The 17,359-nt window shown below is 34.6% G+C and overlaps 2 protein-coding genes across 3 annotated transcripts; one reads left to right on the forward strand and one right to left on the reverse strand.

The window, feature by feature from the left end:
- Positions 1-1,545: 1,545 nt before the first annotated feature.
- Positions 1,546-3,848, forward strand: LOC137835434 (S-adenosyl-L-methionine-dependent methyltransferases superfamily protein). Of its 2 annotated transcripts, none has more exons than XM_068643947.2 (2): positions 1,546-2,305; positions 3,505-3,848. In XM_068643947.2, exons 1-2 carry the CDS (start codon positions 1,632-1,634, stop codon positions 3,509-3,511), a joined length of 681 nt encoding a protein of 226 aa, XP_068500048.1. In that variant the 5' UTR covers positions 1,546-1,631; the 3' UTR covers positions 3,512-3,848. The 2 variants fall into 2 exon arrangements, with proteins under 2 accessions (XP_068500048.1, XP_068500047.1); XM_068643946.2 differs by having other exon boundaries at positions 1,549-2,322.
- An 872-nt stretch (positions 3,849-4,720) lies between these two features.
- Positions 4,721-7,299, reverse strand: LOC137835435 (NAC domain-containing protein 73). The gene is made up of 3 exons (XM_068643948.2): positions 6,618-7,299; positions 6,112-6,304; positions 4,721-5,671 (listed from the first exon to the last, which is right to left on the reverse strand). Exons 1-3 carry the CDS (start codon positions 6,726-6,728, stop codon positions 5,142-5,144), a joined length of 834 nt encoding a protein of 277 aa, XP_068500049.1. The 5' UTR covers positions 6,729-7,299; the 3' UTR covers positions 4,721-5,141.
- Between the last annotated feature and the right edge of the window lie 10,060 nt (positions 7,300-17,359).

Here is a 17,359-nt window from a genome sequence, read left to right on the forward strand (position 1 = left end):
ATATGATATGACGAAAGAAACCTCTTCCAAGGCCATAAGATCATAACGAAACCTCTATCTCCAAAAGAGGTAAATAAAGACCAACTAAAAATAAAAAAATAAAAAAATTGAAAAAGATGACGAAATTAACAAAATGGGCTCATCACCTCGCCAAATGTGGTGAAAACCGTAATGTTGATCAGTCAAAAAATAAATATTGTCGGCTCACTTTGATAATTTCTTTCCTTCTCTTGTTTATCAACTCATAGCTCTAATTACATGCAACATTTGTTAGAGAAATGTGGGAATATTTTTCAAAATCCTTCTAAAGATTTACACCTTATAAGAAGCTTTTCACATCAAAATCCTTTTAACCCTACACATTCTCTACAAACATTATATGTAATTAGGACCATTCCACCCAAACTCCTAATATTCAATGAACATAATTTTGCTTCACCACTCACATAGAAATGTTTCTATCTATCAATTAAACAAACTAACTATGTTATCTGCTGGAGTTCTAAATTCCAGATCGAATTTTTTCCAACTTGGGGGTCATGATACAACCTAACTTGACAAGCAGATGACCAAGGACACAAAAGACACTTCATAATTAGGTCAGTCATCTCAGCATACAAGACCTGGCCCCATCAAACCTCAGGAGAGCATCAGCAAAAAGAAGAACCAGACATGGACTAGAATATCATTTGTTCTTTCTTCTGATCTTTTTACAAGACAATATCAAGTAAATAAATCGGGCTCACTTTGAGCCCCAATTAGAAGAATAAGCTAGAATAAAACATAAATTTTCATTTTATTCTAATTTTCATAAATTCACACAAATATGCAAAATAAAAACAACATTCAGTTTCTATTCTGGATTGTGTAATCCATAAAGCATTTGACAACTTAAAAAATGACTTCCGAATTGTATAATCCGTAAGTTAAATTTTAACAGCAAAATGAATTTCGGATTATGTAATCCGTAAATCATATTTGAAGTTCTAAAATGACTTCCGGATTATGTAATCCGTAAGGCATATTTGAAGTTCTAAAATCACTTCTGGATTATGTAATCCACAGTTCATTTAGTACTGGATTACACAATCCAGAATTGTAACTTTGGTAGGTTCTGGATCTAGTATACATACGGATTATCTTATCCAAAACTCTTTGATTTTATGTGTAAGGCACTGGATTGTGTTATCCAGCTGATCCAACAGATTAACTAATTCGGAAAGGAGTATTTAAGGTACAAGAACTTTCCAATGACAAGCCAACTAACGGTAATACTGTCGGCACCAACACCTCAAGCACTTTCTCAAACACCACCTCAAGCACCTTCTTAAGTACCACCTCAAGGACCACTGGAGCACTGCACCCCAACACCACCTTCTTTTTCACCGTAAAACAACACTTTCATTTTTATCTTTGTACTTAAGGATAATTTTGGAATTTTAAAAGTTTATGGAGGTGCCGGAAGAAATAATGGAGGTACAGAAAGAAGCTGTTATTCTTGTATAGAGTAGGCCCATAAATGGGAGCATTTCAGAACCCAACTACTCCTCAAAGCCCACAGCCCAAAACAGACAATAATCCGACGACATCTTGCGTTTGGTCGTGTTAGAATCGAAACTTCAGAGAGAAGCATGAAGTTCACAGACTCGCCGGTGATCGAGCTTCCGGTGAACGATGCCGTTCTGACGCTGCAGCAAGACAACGGTTCCATGCACGTGGGAACCTCCGTGTGGCCATGCTCCCTCGTCCTCGTAAAATTCACGGAGCGCTGGGCCTCACCCTCCGACAACAACCCCTACTCCCACGTGCTTGACTTCGGAGGAAAACGGGCTGTGGAACTGGGCACGGGCTGCGGCGTGGCGGGGATGGGCCTGTTCTTATTGGGCCTGACGGACCTGGTCCTCACGGATATATCGCCCGTGATGCCTGCCCTGAAGCGCAACCTGAAGGTGAACAAGCCCATTCTCCGCAAGGCCCTGAAGCACTCCGTCCTCTACTGGAACAACCCGCAGCAGATCGCTGCCCTCAATCCTCCCTTCGACTTCGTCGTCGCAACCGACGTCGTTTACATTCGCGAGACCGTGCCGTCTTTGGTTTCCGCCATGGAAACCCTCGTCTCCGACGACGGTGTCGTTTTGCTCGGCTACCAGCTTAGGGCACCCGAAGCGCATGAGCTTTTCTGGGAACTTTGCGACAAATCCTTCCACATCGAGAAAGTCCCACACGAGCATCTGCATCCCGATTATGCTTACGAGGAGGCCGATGTTTTTCTGTTGAGGAAGAAAAAACGAGAAGCAGTGAGCGAGTGAGTGAGAGTGATGGGTAATATTTCAATTAGCGTCTGTAATTGTATGAGCATTCTCAAAATTGAATTTGAAATCATGTGAATAATGTTTTTGTATTTTATTATGAAAATTCGGTGTAAATATTTGATCCCGAGCAAAAGTTATCTAAAATTATTTTTGATGCATTTAGAATGAATTCTACATGTGGAATTTTGCCTAAATTTAGTTAGTTGGTATTTTTAACGTGGTTCTGAAAAATTCAACTAAAACTGCACACGCACTTTATGAGATATCAAGTGCAAGCACTTCAGTGATTCCCTTTATTAAACTGGCTTATAATGGTTTATGCGAATTAAGTTTGTATGAAAAAGTTATTTTGTTGAGATTATTTCATAATGAATGAATGATTGAATGGACAAAGAAAAACACTTTAGGATGGCTGCATTTGAACGATGCTGGTTGTTTAAGGCTGTTTCGTTGTTTGTTTCGTTTGGTACAAATTGGCGTCACCAACCGCACCTTATTTTGTCATGATTTCATCAATCAATTGATTTGGCGTTCAGTTGATTGAATATTAGAATCATGGAAAAGGTTAATTTTGTGTCGCGGTGAAAGATGTTAGCTATATATGGTCCTTTAGTTTTTGAAGATTTCGGTCATACAAAACTGATCACTGAATGGAAGAACTTGATAGCATTTTGAGTTGTTGACTACTTTGTGGGTCTATTTGTTTGTATTAGAGAGAAACTTTTGGGAAGAAAAGCAACGCAACTAATAACTTTCAGGAGAACACATCTTATGTATATCACTCTTTGGCGTTGATGGTGGATCATTTAATTTGTTTTGATAGGTTTATTTCTGCTCTTGTTTTCATCCTGATTATGTATCAAGATAAAGACAGTTTTTGGGAAATGCTAGAGGTAAATGTGATGAAATAGGCAACAGTCATGCAGGAGAATATACCTATCATCTGATGATAGGTGAATAAGGATTAAGTGGCATCTAATTCTGTGTATTTCCTTATTTTCATCTTGCTGATACTTCAGAATGAAAATATTTTTATTTGTTGAAAAGTAGTCCGTAGACAACTAGTATCTAAAGTCTGTCAAGCCCATTTCTGAGTGTTTGTTGCAAATTTTCTCTCCTTTTTGCTTTCTTCTTTGCATGTTATCTTGACGAATTTAAGAAACTTACTGTGTACATGGATTCTTGTTAACAGGGTGTGATAGAATGTGGTTCACCCTGGTGTCTATGCCGATCCCTCAAATGATTGTCAACAAGAGATCTTGAATACTTGTGAGGCGTGCTTGCTGCTCTAAATGTATTTGTTTTTCAGAGATTTAGGCTCCCTTGTGATACGGGGAAAAATGTAGTGAATGGAGGGGATTAAATATGAGAGTAAAGCTACCTCTAATAGTTGCGTGATTTTAGTTATTTAATCATACTTAACCTTCTTCTTACACATTAGTATTCTGATTATGGTATATGTTCCATGTGTGAGACCTCGTCTATGATACTCTCTATCTTAAATGAATGACTTTGCATATCGTGGGCAAACACAAATTTCTTATTGTTGAAGATACCATGGCTCTGCAAGACTAGGTTTGGTGGGTTAAAGTTAGTTTGACGCAATATTCTACTATTTTGTTTTGGTACAAACTAGCTATCAAAGGAACACATCTCAAGAACATGACGGATGGTCTGTCACCAACTAAAAAGCAAGACCTACAAGACACGCAGATGAAGCGAAACTGGCCATTCATGTGTGAACTTTGCTCTTTCTGTACAGAAAGATGATTTGATTTCAAGCATCATCGAATATAACCAAAGTTAATTGACTCACACAGTTGTTCTGCCTACCGATGAGTAATTTTACTAGGCATTATCTCTTTCCAACACTTCCTCTGTTTGTTCTTGAAGTTGTTGACCTTCATATATTTGCATTTCGCGATTGGGTAAATAATATTCTATTGAAGAGGCTCCATTCATATCTAATCACACTGAAACAGAGTGAAATTAGTGAATAGTAATCTTCAATTATTTGGATTTATCATAGTAATGCTGTTATTTTTACAACTGGTTACATTTTTTGCGAGAACTCCAATGCACGTCATATTCATAGCACGGATATATCATATCGCAGCATCGATGATGCTTTAATGTGCTGTGATGCGCAACAACCTAAAATGACATTTCGGTGGATCGAATTTCTCATATATGATAATATATTAATATGAGCTATATTATTCATATTTTTCTTTTATGCAATACTGTTTAGTTTTGCCTTCTCTCTTTATTTATTTTCATTATATCACTTACTGCATATCTGTCTTCTCTTCTTACCAATGTTGTCAGAAAAGTAACATGTATACGCAATAAGAGTATAATTTCCCGAATCGTATACATAAAACAAAACTCACAGTAAAAACAGCACCTGACAGAATATGTAGTTCAAGGCTTTAAGGTAAAGGTCATGTTTGTACAGATTGATGGTTAGTATTTACCCAAGTATAGGACAAATCAGATATTTTTTTCGTGTCACTGCACAAAGCATGATAGCTGCTAACCTTCAAAAATTGTAAAAGAATAAAAGAAAGTAAACAAAGTTACAGCCAAATAGTTTTGGCTTTTTGTTTACTTTGGTCTCCTCATCCGCTTTTTTTTCTTACTCGATTGAAGTATCTGATCACTAGCTTTCAGATGAAGCAGTTTCTCCTTATTCTGTCCCCCTTTTCCCTCCTAAACTGTATTTATAGTTGGTTATTAACTTATTTCTTCATATGCAGAATACAATTGTAATATTCCTTCTTCTTCCATGCATGACATCTCACCCTTCCTCCTCTTCTACCACTTCTTTCAAGGAATGAATGTAGCACCATCATGGAGAGGGAAATGGTTGACTAGTGCACTGCTAGGCCTATGCTGGTCCCCTTGATCAAAGGATACAAAAGAATTATTGTAGTACTCGACAAACCCAGTGCTTTTATGATTAGTTACCTCGTGCACACTTTCACCATTTAGTTTTGCAGGATATGAGTCTTTCGTGAGTGAACCACATTGTCTAGGCTGTGTTTGATAGAAAACTTTGGAGACCACCAACTCCCCTTCCTTCTCCTCTTCATTATTGCCAAGATGGTACTGATGCATGACCCAGTTTGTCTTCTCAGGTTTCCTTTGTTTTCTGTAGTTAGTGTAAAGCACAAGAATTTTCTTGTACCCTTTTAACTTGCCACTGATGAAGACTGGCCTAGTCTTACCTGTTTTGTGCCACCTTGTCTCGCTGCCATCAGCATCTGTGTGCACCTTTCTCCTTTTCCTTGTTCCAGTCGTATATGCTTTGGAAGGCCTGTGAAAGAAATGTCGGATCAACCCATCTTTGCTAACTCCTGCAGTAAATTTCATTAAAGCATTATTTAGATGTTACTTTACATCAAAGTTCATAAGAAATCTAATGAGTTGTTAATATAAAGAGCTTTCTTGTGCCAGATCATGGAATAGAAACAGTTGTAAACGCAAAGTTTGGTTGCACGCATTTTGTACACAATAAAATAAAAGTTATTAAAAATGGATAATATGATGTTGTAAATGGATATTATTCAGCAAAGTTCATGCTTTCTCAGTTTGAAGTTGCTGAAATTTAAAGGAAACAAACATCTGACCATATATTTTAAAGAAACTATATGTATATTATGTCTGACAAACAATATTTTTTATAACGAAGATTCAAATGTAATTTATAGGTCGCTTGATGAGATTCCTCATTAGAATTGTTGAATGAGTGAGAGAAATGCAAATCAGTAATCACTAGTGGCTTGTATTTAATTACCTGGTAACTTCTCTGGATGGGTACAGCAGATTCCATTTTCCCCTTCAAGAGTAGGGATGAACTCATCAATTAACGGATGAAGCTTGTGAATATCAGAGCGCACCTTCGCTTCCAAATGCTCAAGAATCTCCTGATCAGTAGGATCAAACTTCACTCCAGCAGGAAGTCCAGGCAAGTCATGAATTCCAGCAGCCTAAATATCATCACCAAAACATTTATATTTATTCTTGAAATGAAAGGTCCAATAAAACAGTAAAAATAAGGTATTGTTATTATTTTTCAATCATAATTGAAGTTTCCTTTGTATTCTATGCAATAAAGACAAGTATCAAATACTGAGCATATATATAATTCTGATTAGAAAGCAATATAAAAGTGTCTATAAAACTGTATTTAAGTTGTATTAGAAATAAATACCTTGGATCATTAAATCCAAACTCTAAGTACAAAAGAAACAAAAGAATGATGATGAGTATGCATGGACTCATTAAGGAGTTAAAGTGAACCTGCTCCTGGCAATTGATATGATGTCCACATGTAGGACATGTTCTGATCAAGCTATCTTTGTGCCTCTCCACAATGGTATGGTTGTTTTCAGGGTAACTGCACTGAGTCATTTCCTTGTTAATTATCCTCTTTTCGCCCTCACTCCATTGCTGGATATCTTCTTCTCTAGTCTCCTCTTATGCTGCTCTAAAAGAAATGGAACAGAAACTGACAAGGATGGACTGAGAGAGAGGTTGAGCTAAGAAGAGATGAATTTAAAATAGTAATAGTTAAATAGAAGGGGAAAAGAAAATGTTGTCTTTTCTAAAGGTTGCTCCCCTCATGGTAGTTTTTGTAGAGGGTTGGGAAGGAATGAAATTGTCCCTCACTTTTTTTGGTGCTTTCTTTTGCATGAGAGAATATATTGCAGTCTTTGCCAACCTCCCTCTCGTCCTTACGAGGAAGAGGAGAGAGTGATACCTAAAAATTCTAAATATAGAGAGTGGAACTCAAATAAGTAATGGGGTTAGTTGCAGAGAGAGAGAAGAATGAAAATAAATAATATATAAGATTGCTTTGATCTCAAGTTTTGATTTGCTTTGTATACTTGTATGAAAACTTGTAGAGGAATAAATGTAGATTTTTATCCTTTATAGTCTGACTAAAGGTAGCTTTGGATTTAATTAAAAATAAAAGAAAACCAGTATGAACATGAAAAAAACAACTGATATATAAGGATAGAAGAGAGAGTTGAGTGGGATTTGGGCAACCTAATCTAAGCACAGAGCCAGAACTTAGGTCCGATGTCACCCTGGAGTATAGATAAAGTTAAAAATATTAATAATACCAGAAAACTAAGAACAAAAAAATGAAGAAAACATATTTTTGAGCCAACCATAACTCCATTCCTTCACGTAGACTTCTCATGCATACCAAGAAACTCTTCCTCCTCTCTCTCTCAATGTAGCTTCAAAGGCTTAGACTTCAACATCATTGATAGATAGTTTCAGCACACTATCTTTTGCCATGTGTCAATGTTTATGTACTTGGTGAAGGAAACCATTAATAACAAATATATTGCCAACACTCTCTACCAAATCTTATCGACTCATCATTCTCTTTATTAACCAAGATGAGAGATGTTCATATCATATAAATTTTATTTAGCTCGTCAATCAATTTATTCATATTACTATATTTCATATTCTGAATTGCTCATTGCACACTACAAGTACAAACATTAGTCGAACGTGTATCGTGAGTGTAGCCAAATGGGACCTATGAACATTAAACAAGAATCTTGTTATCAACCTTTTGCTTTATACAAAATTTAGTCTTAATACGTTTTTGTAAGGGTTTATCATACCTGTTTCTGTTTGGTTGGCATCCCTGTATACACACATTGTAGTTAAGTTATTTTTGTGAAAACTTCTTTTGAGAGTTGTTGAGGTGTTATTTTTTATAAGTGTGGAAGTATCTCTAAAATATTCTATTTTATTTTATTTATTTCTTGTTAAAAAAATTGCTTTAATTACCAAAGTTGGTCATACTTGGTGATAAAGAAAAGTAAAAAAAAATCATTGGCATATAATATCAAAAATTTTCAAAATTTTTTTTTGGCTTAGACCTATTTATACTTAAATTAAAGTGTAAATTAAGAAATAGGTATAATTAGAGGATATATGTGACAAATGAAGGGTAAAAAGCAAACTTGCAGTTGTATAGTTTATATTATAGGATATAATTGATCACACTGGAAAGGGTAAAAGGATTGAACAATGATACTCTTAATTCAGTGTTGATCTTTTCTATTTTGTTCCTTTTTTCTTTTTGCTTTATTATCTTTTCTTAATTAATTACCAGTGATATGAGACCTAATGATTAGCATTTCAGTTGGATTTTATATTCTCTATCTTTGTGGCTTTTGGTTACTAATGATAAGTGAGCCTAAGCCAAAGAGACTAGCTGAAGCAGGGAGACAAGACGAATATTTTGGGTTTCAGGGATCAGGTTTTAAAATAAATAAATAAAATGCAATTTTTCATTTATTGTGATTTACTAAGTGGCTGATTAAATATAAAAAAACATACATGTTTATGTTTTAGTTTGTGGAGTGTTATTTGAAATTTTAAGTTATAAATACTTTATTTCATGTAGTTCAATAATTTCGTTTCAATATTATTCTATATAAATACTTAAAATAATTTAAACTTTATTATAAGTCACAAAGTAACTAAAGTTAACAAATTTTATTGAACAATTATTAGTACATGCTAATGTTATAGCAATTAGGTAAAAAATTAATCTTTAGTATCATATATATTCTTGAAACCACATAAAAGAGAGTGTAAAGATACTTATAGTAAATTTTTTATATTCGTTAACTAATTGTTTTAATATTTGAAAAACAAGAGATAAAATCAAACGGATGAAATTGTACGTATTTAGGGATAAGTAATATGTACAAAAAAGAAAAATCACGAATGTTATTATTAACAGGTTTAGTTTTGATACAATTATTATCAATAAATATAGTGGTTTTTCTTTTTTTTTTAATATAAATGTTAAACGATAATTTTGATACATGTAAGTATAGTATAGCAACAGAATTTGATTGTTGATGGTGGTGGTCATCGTATATTCAGAAGTTTTGATCACTAAGGAATTGAAATTTTTTAGAATTTACAAATATTAAAAAAAAATAACAATTTAGTCACTGAATTTAACAATTAAATATTAGTTGTCACAATTTGGGATCGAAATAGTCACCAAATATTCTCAATGTCAAATTTGCAATTGAAATAGATCGAATGAATCATTAATAATGTTAGTTAATTTTGTGACCAAATCAATGACTGAACATGAAAGTAACAAAACAATTCATCGTTAAAGTGGTGGATGTTTTGAATAAATTTGAGAAATATATTCGTGATCGAATATGTTTATTTTTTAGTCACAGATTTTTGTTCACTCACTAAATGGAGTTGTTTATTTTTCTGTCACCGAATTAGCCACCGTAAATGTTTACTTTGTAGTCATCACTTTTCTTTTGGTTGCTAAATGTAAATGTTTATTTCTGTCATTGAATCCGCCACAAAAAAATATTTATTTTGTAGTCGATTTTCTTTTGGTCACTAAATGTAATTGTTTATTTTCTTGTCACCGAATTAGACACTGAACTAACATTTATAATTTTATTTAATTATGCATATATTAAAATAAAAATTTAAAATTTTAAAAATTTGAAAAAAAGAAGAAAAGAAGAAAAAAATAATATTAATATTAATATCAATAATAATATTTCATATTAATTAATAAGCATATTTTCAAAAATTATTATTATAAATAATAATTATATTTTATTAATATTATTATTAATACTAATAACAATCATATTATTGCACAATGGCACAATTAAAGTTAATCAAATTGCAGGAAGATACTTAGTTTTTTTTATGAAAGCCATAATATTTTTTAATCATGAAGAACCCTAGACCTTAGGTACAGTTGAAGATGAGGATTTCGAATCCTGAAGAACTCTAAACTTTTGATGGGAAATTCAACACAATAAAAATAATATTTTAACAAGAGCAATAAGCAGCGGATAATAATTTCCCCAACTTGCAAAAATCTGTGAGGAACAATAAGAAATAATGGCAACAACAAAAACACACTTCAGGAAGACACATAAATTTTAACGTGGAAAACCTTCTCAATGTGAGAAGTAAAAACCACAAGCACAAGCCAGTCAATCAAACTCCACTATGATCAAAGTTATGGTTACAAGAGAGTCTTAAACCACAACACAGATTGTGCTCAATAACCAGCCAAATAGCAATACAACAGAGATGAAACAGAGAACAAGAAACCTGAAAAGTTCACAAAACTGCAGCTATCGTACGCAGCCTATATGTCACTGTTCTGGTGACTTTTGAACAATCTGAACGGTCCAATTGAAGTCACACAAAGTTTGAACATGTTGACAAAATTTCAGCCTAATCCAACAGTGAACAAAGCGTCGGTTGCGGCCGGAAGTTTTTGAGCGAAACTTTCTCTCTTTACTCTTTTCTCTCTCTGTCTTTTCTGCTGACGGTTGTCTCTCTGTTCGAAAAAAAACCCTAAAGGTTAATATTGGACTGGGCCTCCACATAGGAAGTGAGCCCAACCCAACAAATCTCCCCCTCACAACTATGTGGAGATGATTGACAAATCGACAATCTCACAACAAGTTTCAAACTTGCTTATTAGTAGCGTCTTAGTCATCATATCAGCACAATTATCATCTGTATGAACATCTGCCAACTCCAGTAACCTAGCTTCCAAAGCATCATATATCCAATGATACCTCACATCAATATGCTTGGAACTAGAATGGAAAATTGAATTCTTACCAAGATGAATGACACTCTGACTATCGCAAAATAGCAAGTACTTGTCTTGAACAAAACTAAGCTCTTGTAGGAATTTCTTCACCCAAAGTAACTCCTTGCATGCTTCTGTAATGGCAATGAAGCTCTTATCCTAATTCTCATTTTTCCAAAGAAAACAGTTTCTCTGAAGTGCCCTGTTTTGTGACAATAATGATACTCCACATTTTTGTATCTAGACTTGGACTTACTTTTGTTGTTCTGTTTACTCCCTTTCAGTTCCTTTTTCTAACTTCTCCCCTTATTTTCAGTGATAAGTACCTTGGAATGAGATGAAGTACCACGAGCCTTCCTTCCCATCTCCTCATTAAGAACACTACTCTTAACATTTTCCAAGGAGACAACACCATCAGGAGATGAGTTTGTAATTGAAACCCAAAATGTTTCCCAAGAGTCTGGTAGAGTATTCAGTAGCCATAATCCCAACACTTGATCATCAAATTTGATGCCCATTTGTGACAATTGATCTCGGAGCCCTTGAAAGTCATTTAAGTGATCTGAAATAGAAATTCCCTCCTTGTACCTCAAATTCATCAAGGAATTCAACAAATATAATTTATTGTTTCATGTACTAGAAACATACAAAGTATCAATCTTCTTCCACAATGATTTTGCATCTTCCTCATTAGCAATGTGATTATGAACATTGTCTTCAACATACTGACGAATAAAACCACAAACCTACTGATGCTCAAACTTCCATTCTTCACTAGTATTGTCTTTTGGCTTTTCAGTAGCAAACATAGGAAGATGCAATTTCTTCACAAATAACAGATCCTTCATTTTTCCCTTTCATAAGTGATAGTTAGTGTCTTTCAAACAGGCCGTCTTATTTGTATTTGCCTCCATCATTCAAGCAGTCAAATAGCTCCAACCAAGGAGCTCTGATAGATGGGAAATTCAACACAATAAAAATAATATTTCAACAAGAGCAATAAGCAGCGGATAATAATTTCCTCAACTTGCAAGAATCTCTGAGGAGCAATAACAAATAATGGCAGCAACAAAAACACACTTCAAGAAGACACAAAAAATTTAACGTGGAAAACCTTCTCAATGTGAGAAGTAAAAACCACAGGCACAAGCCAGTCAATCAAACTCCACTATGATCAAAGTTATGGTTACAAGAGAGTCTCAAATCACAGCGCAGATTGTGCTTAATAACCAGCCAAATAGCAATACAATAGAGATGAAACAGAGAACAAGAAACCTGAAAAGTTCACAAAACTGCAGCTATTGTACACGGCCTATATGTCACTGTTCCGGTTCAGTCCGATCCAACGGTGAACAAAGCGTCGGTGGCGGCCAGAAGTTGTTGAGTGAAACTTTCTCTCTTTACTCTTTTCTCTCTTTGTCTTTTCTGCTGACGGTTGTCTACCCTAAAGGTTAATATTGGACTAGACCTCTATATAGGAAGTGATCCCAACCCAACAACCTTGTGAGCACTTTAATCTTGGAGTTGAACCGTTCAAGAATTATTAACCTGTTCGATCTCTACGATCCGCTCGGACATTGCGATTTTCTCTCGATTTCCAAGTAAGTGGTGTCTTTGGTTAATTATTGCGATTTTCGAAATGCTCACTCAAATTTCCAGGTTAAATGCGAGTTGGAATGCATTAAAACCGTTGTCTGAAAAAACATGGAGTATGTATGCCAAATATGTGGACAATCAGAAGTTAAAGGGCCTCAATGATGCTGCCGAATGGTGCCTAGGATTCGAATTTAGGTGCATTTTTGGTGCTGCCAAGGGAGTCCTTTTGCAGATTTCTAAAGCTGGTTTGTACTGGGTTGGGTGACTATTGACAAGCTTACTCTACTTGGGAGGTGCACTTATCAAGGCCGGATTTTGGAACTGGCGTCGCACCAAGAGCCCAATTCTCATATTCATTCTAGAGTGTGGAGGTTGTAGTTGAGATTCCTGAATCCAGTTTTTAGTATCTTTGTGGTGCTTCAGCCATGGTATGTGCTTGAGGCTGCAACTGCAATCGTAAGGTTGTAGGTTGGTTTTGATGTGAACAGTTGTTTACATAAAGATTTGGTGTGCTTGCTGTTGGAAACGGAAAAGATGTAGGTGCAGGTGCTGGATGGAGTCAGTGTGGAGGTGCTGGAGTCATATGTATGTCTTGCACAATAGTGGAATAAGAGTGAAGTTGGAGGCATAAATACAAAGCTGTCACGGTTTTTAACGTGAAATGAATGAACAAAATGATGATGGTAAGGGGATGGCAGGTTGCTCTTAGAATGCAGGAGGAGTTTTTGTTGTCCTTTATAAAGATGAAGAAAAGAATTCAGGGTATGGTTATTGTTTTCTGGTCCTACCACATCTCTTTGGTGGTATTGTCATGATTGATGCACCTTTTGTGTGCTAATTGCTCTCTTATTAAAGGAGTGGGTTGTTGGGTTTAGGTGTCCACTAAGTGATGTTGTTCATTAGTTGCTTGGGTGTTTTATGTAGGTTAAGCCATTTTCTGGTTGCTATTTCCATGTCCTATGGAGAACTATCTATATGGTCGATGTATACGGGTTGGGATACTCCTGAAGTATCCCATTTAATTTATTTTATTTTATTGCTGATAAAAAAAATGTATGTCAAATATGTATTACAGAAGAGCTGGTGTGGCGGAAATTTCTTGGGCAGCCGAATGATGTGGCGGAGTGGAGCCATGTTGCGTTTCAGTTCCCTCTGCAAAGGTTCCATTGGCTTTTTTCCCCGGCACATGGTATGTTCTCCATTCCTTTTCCCTTCTTAATTACCACAAATTTAAAGTTTATGATTCATGCCAAATATTGTTTATTTCAATTTATATCAGTACAAATTTATTATTTTTACACTTTTTTTTAACTACATAATCATTTTATAATATTAAACAATGTTTATAATTATAAATAGGGCAAGTGTCACTAGCACAGTCAATTGTGATTGGGGTCGTGTTCTGCGTTTTAATAATGATATTCCATGAGTATTTGGCATACATATTCACCACAAGCTTTTATGCAATACATATTCCATGAGGTTTTGTTTTGTATATTTTAGTCATGGTCTTAACAGTTGATGCATATTTAAGGTTCCTTTCTTCCTTGACTCATTTGTCTTTTTTATATATTTTAGCCATGGCCTTAACAGTTGATGCATTGCAACTTAGAATGAGTAGAGCCTTTTCATAAGAAGATATTGTCCTCTGCACCAGCATATCTCCTGACTCATTGATGAGTGTGTTCTGCTCCCTGCTCCATTAACTCTCCATTTTCTTTCACTTTTCTTTGTGTATAGGAAAAATATATAGCTAGCAGTACTTTGTCTCAAGATCAGTTTTAAAGTGACCCAATAAAGGTATGCTTCTCCTTCCTCTCAACCATTTGAAGGACTTGGAAATTGTAGGAAATAGTTAAGAAAGTGGTTCTTTTACCAAAATAGTGTACTTTTTTTGAAATTTATCTAGCAAATGCAGAAAAAATTATAAGAATGGAGAATTCTTAGTCAAAGTTGTCAACAATATCAATTAAATTCATTAATCCCCATACTTTTCTTCTTTTAATTAGAGTTTTCAACTGGATTGACAACTTCAGTTTAAATAAAATTGTATATTGGATTGACAACTTAGGTATATTTTATCTCAATTGAAATTTCCAATTCTATTGGCAAGTTTAGTTGATTTTTTTAAATAATTAATATTTGTTAAAATTAAAAGATGTATATAATAATAATTTAAAATTACATGAAGTGAATAAGAATAAGAATATTGAGAAAAATTGTATTTTTATAGATAATTAATATTAAAAAATTAAACTAAATTTTGTTTTCACAAAATACAAAGTTACCTAAAATTAAGTTGGATTTAAAATAGATTGTGTAATAAATGTAAAATATTTAGTACTTTTTAAATATTATTAAAATTAAAAATATTTTTGTTGTTTTTAAAAAATTGAAATTATGTTTGTGAAGTAACGTTTATAGTTGATACAATTATAAATAAAAAGGGTAGCCTTAAAACAATATTTATAAAATGATATTATACATGATTAGAAAATAGAAATATAGAAAAAGTTGTCATCTATGAGAAGTTGTGCCACATGTTGGTTTTCTTTGTTGTCTTCGTGGTCGTCCTTGTGGTTGTTGTTCGGATGGAAGGGTAGGAGGGGACGGAGGTGGAATGTCATCGTCAGTGCCTTCAATTTCATTGTCATCACTCTGATTTGCGGACACTTGTGAAGGCATTGTTGGTCGATAATACTGTATAGATGACATTGGATTGTAGGCAGGTGGGGGGGGTCATGGTAGAAGTTGCAAAGGGATTTGACAAGCCAACAAAAAATTATTGTTGAGATGGAAATGTTGAGTAGTTGAAAGGTGGTTGATGGAATCATGATTGGAATGACATGTGAGATTGATCCCTATATCCGAACAACTGGGTCGGATGAACACCTGGTGGATGAAAAGATTGTTGTTCAAATGAGTGAACTTGAGAATAAGACCTGACATGATGTTGATAGTGAGGTTGTGTAGTCTCCTATGGCATATCATATTGTTTTCAAAATATGTGTTAATTTTGGATGAGTGTATAGGCGTGATGTAGTGGATAAGTTGATGTACCATTGCATGTATGTTGACTTGTCATGCAAATGGCCATTTCCGTTAAACTGATTTCCGTAAATTAGATGATTATGACGGTCATTCCACATAGCTATCCAAGCGACATGATATTGTGGCCAGTATCGATCAGTTCGTCCTCTCATATCCTCTTTGTGAAGTTGATCAAGGTTGAATGGCTCACTTGGAATACTCTGTCGAAATCCAAATTGACGCATAACCCTATCAACCTGATGAAATTCAATAGTTGCAAAACATATTAGAGGAACTACAGCCCGTGCAGTTGGGAAAACCTCAATAGTGATCAATCGCCTAACATAATCCACTCGATATGGAGTCCAAAGAAACTGTAAATAAATGTTTGCAACATCAGTAATATGAAATATTAAGTTAAAATGATATGTTAGTTTATATATTGGTCACAACCTCTTTAGCTTTAGTGCCATCAAACATTGCTCGTATTTGTGGAATAGTGGTTCCTCCAATGTGTGTCCTATGCATCCTCTGAGTCCACCTAACGTAAGCAAAGGAATATTAAGAACTTTGTTTTCTTACCTCGAAAATTAATACAAAAATAACATACCTTTTCTCGAGTGGGAAACCAACTCCTTGTTGAACTTCTTCATCGGTCAATGGTTGAAGTTGTGGAGAAATGCATGTTAGGCGTTCTCATGCCCAACACTGTAAAAGCAGTGCACAACCTCCAATATTATCTTGATTAAAGTCTATTCTGTGATCGAGCGCACGATACAAAGAAGCCAATACAGCTGACCCCCAATTATAATTCCTGACATTGTTCAAGTCAGCCAACAATAATAGATACATTACATGTACTTTACTACCTGAAGAACCAGGCATCAATACACTCCTAATAAGTGTTAATATGTGGGCTTGAGTATGTTGAGCAATAACATCATCGGTTGCATTATGTGGCAGTTCTTGAAAAGTGTTGTTAAGCCAAGACAACTTAATTGCATTTCCTTTTACCGTTGTTGAGGGTGGTATAAATCCGAGCAACTGCTCACAAAAAGATACTAAATCACCACTAGTAATCCCGGTGACCGCTTGTCCATCAATAGATAAACCCAATATTAATTCTACATCTTCCAAAGTAACAGTTGTTTCACCGAGAGGAAAGTGAAAGGTATGAGTCTCTGTTCTCCATCTTTCCACTAATGCTGTAATTAGTACGTGGTTGAAGTCAATGTGCTTAAATTTTAACAAATGTCCAAAACCAGAATGATCAATTAACTGTTTGACTCATTTGTCAAGTATATCCTCATGCTTTAGTACCCAGCTTGCATGTCTTCTGGGTCTCAATAGTCTTTCATTACCTTCCCATACGTATTTAGTTACATGTTTCTCTTGGAGTCGCAATACAGACATATTCGCGGGAAGACGATGAGATGCCATAAAATTCTAATAAAATGATTCCTGAAAATACAACCAATTTTTAGAGTACCTTTATAGATAATTCCTATTAAAATGATATTATCAATAAACATTAATTTTCTTAAATTAAAGATAAGAAAAAGATATTTACATATACTAATTAAAGAGTACTAAATATAACATATTAAAGAGACTGAATATAACATATTATAAAAAGAAATTGAAAGTAATAAATTATGTACGAACAATAAAAATATAAGAAAAATAAAATAAAAATATATTTTTAGCAATTTTTTGTCAATGTTTGAATTGTTAGACGGTTTTTTTTTTCTCCATTACCGGTCCGAAGGAGAAA

The sequence above is a fragment of the Phaseolus vulgaris genome, chromosome 5 (genome assembly GCF_051622355.1).
Source record: "Phaseolus vulgaris cultivar YP4 chromosome 5, ASM5162235v1, whole genome shotgun sequence".
NCBI classification, from domain to species: Eukaryota; Viridiplantae; Streptophyta; class Magnoliopsida; order Fabales; family Fabaceae; genus Phaseolus; species Phaseolus vulgaris.

What these genes read in the sequence shown, in the direction of transcription:
- LOC137835435 (XM_068643948.2), bottom strand. Translation starts at nt 6,728, where the DNA reads ATGACTCAGTGCAGTTACCCTGAAAACAACCATACCATTGTGGAGAGG. An exon ending in ATATCAATTGCCAGGAGCAG is followed by an intron (nt 6,305 to 6,617) that starts GTTCACTTTAAC and finishes GATGATATTTAG; the next exon opens with GCTGCTGGAATTCATGACTT. An exon ending in CCATCCAGAGAAGTTACCAG is followed by an intron (nt 5,672 to 6,111) that starts GTAATTAAATAC and finishes AATTTACTGCAG; the next exon opens with GAGTTAGCAAAGATGGGTTG.
- LOC137835434 (XM_068643947.2), top strand. Translation starts at nt 1,632, where the DNA reads ATGAAGTTCACAGACTCGCCGGTGATCGAGCTTCCGGTGAACGATGCC.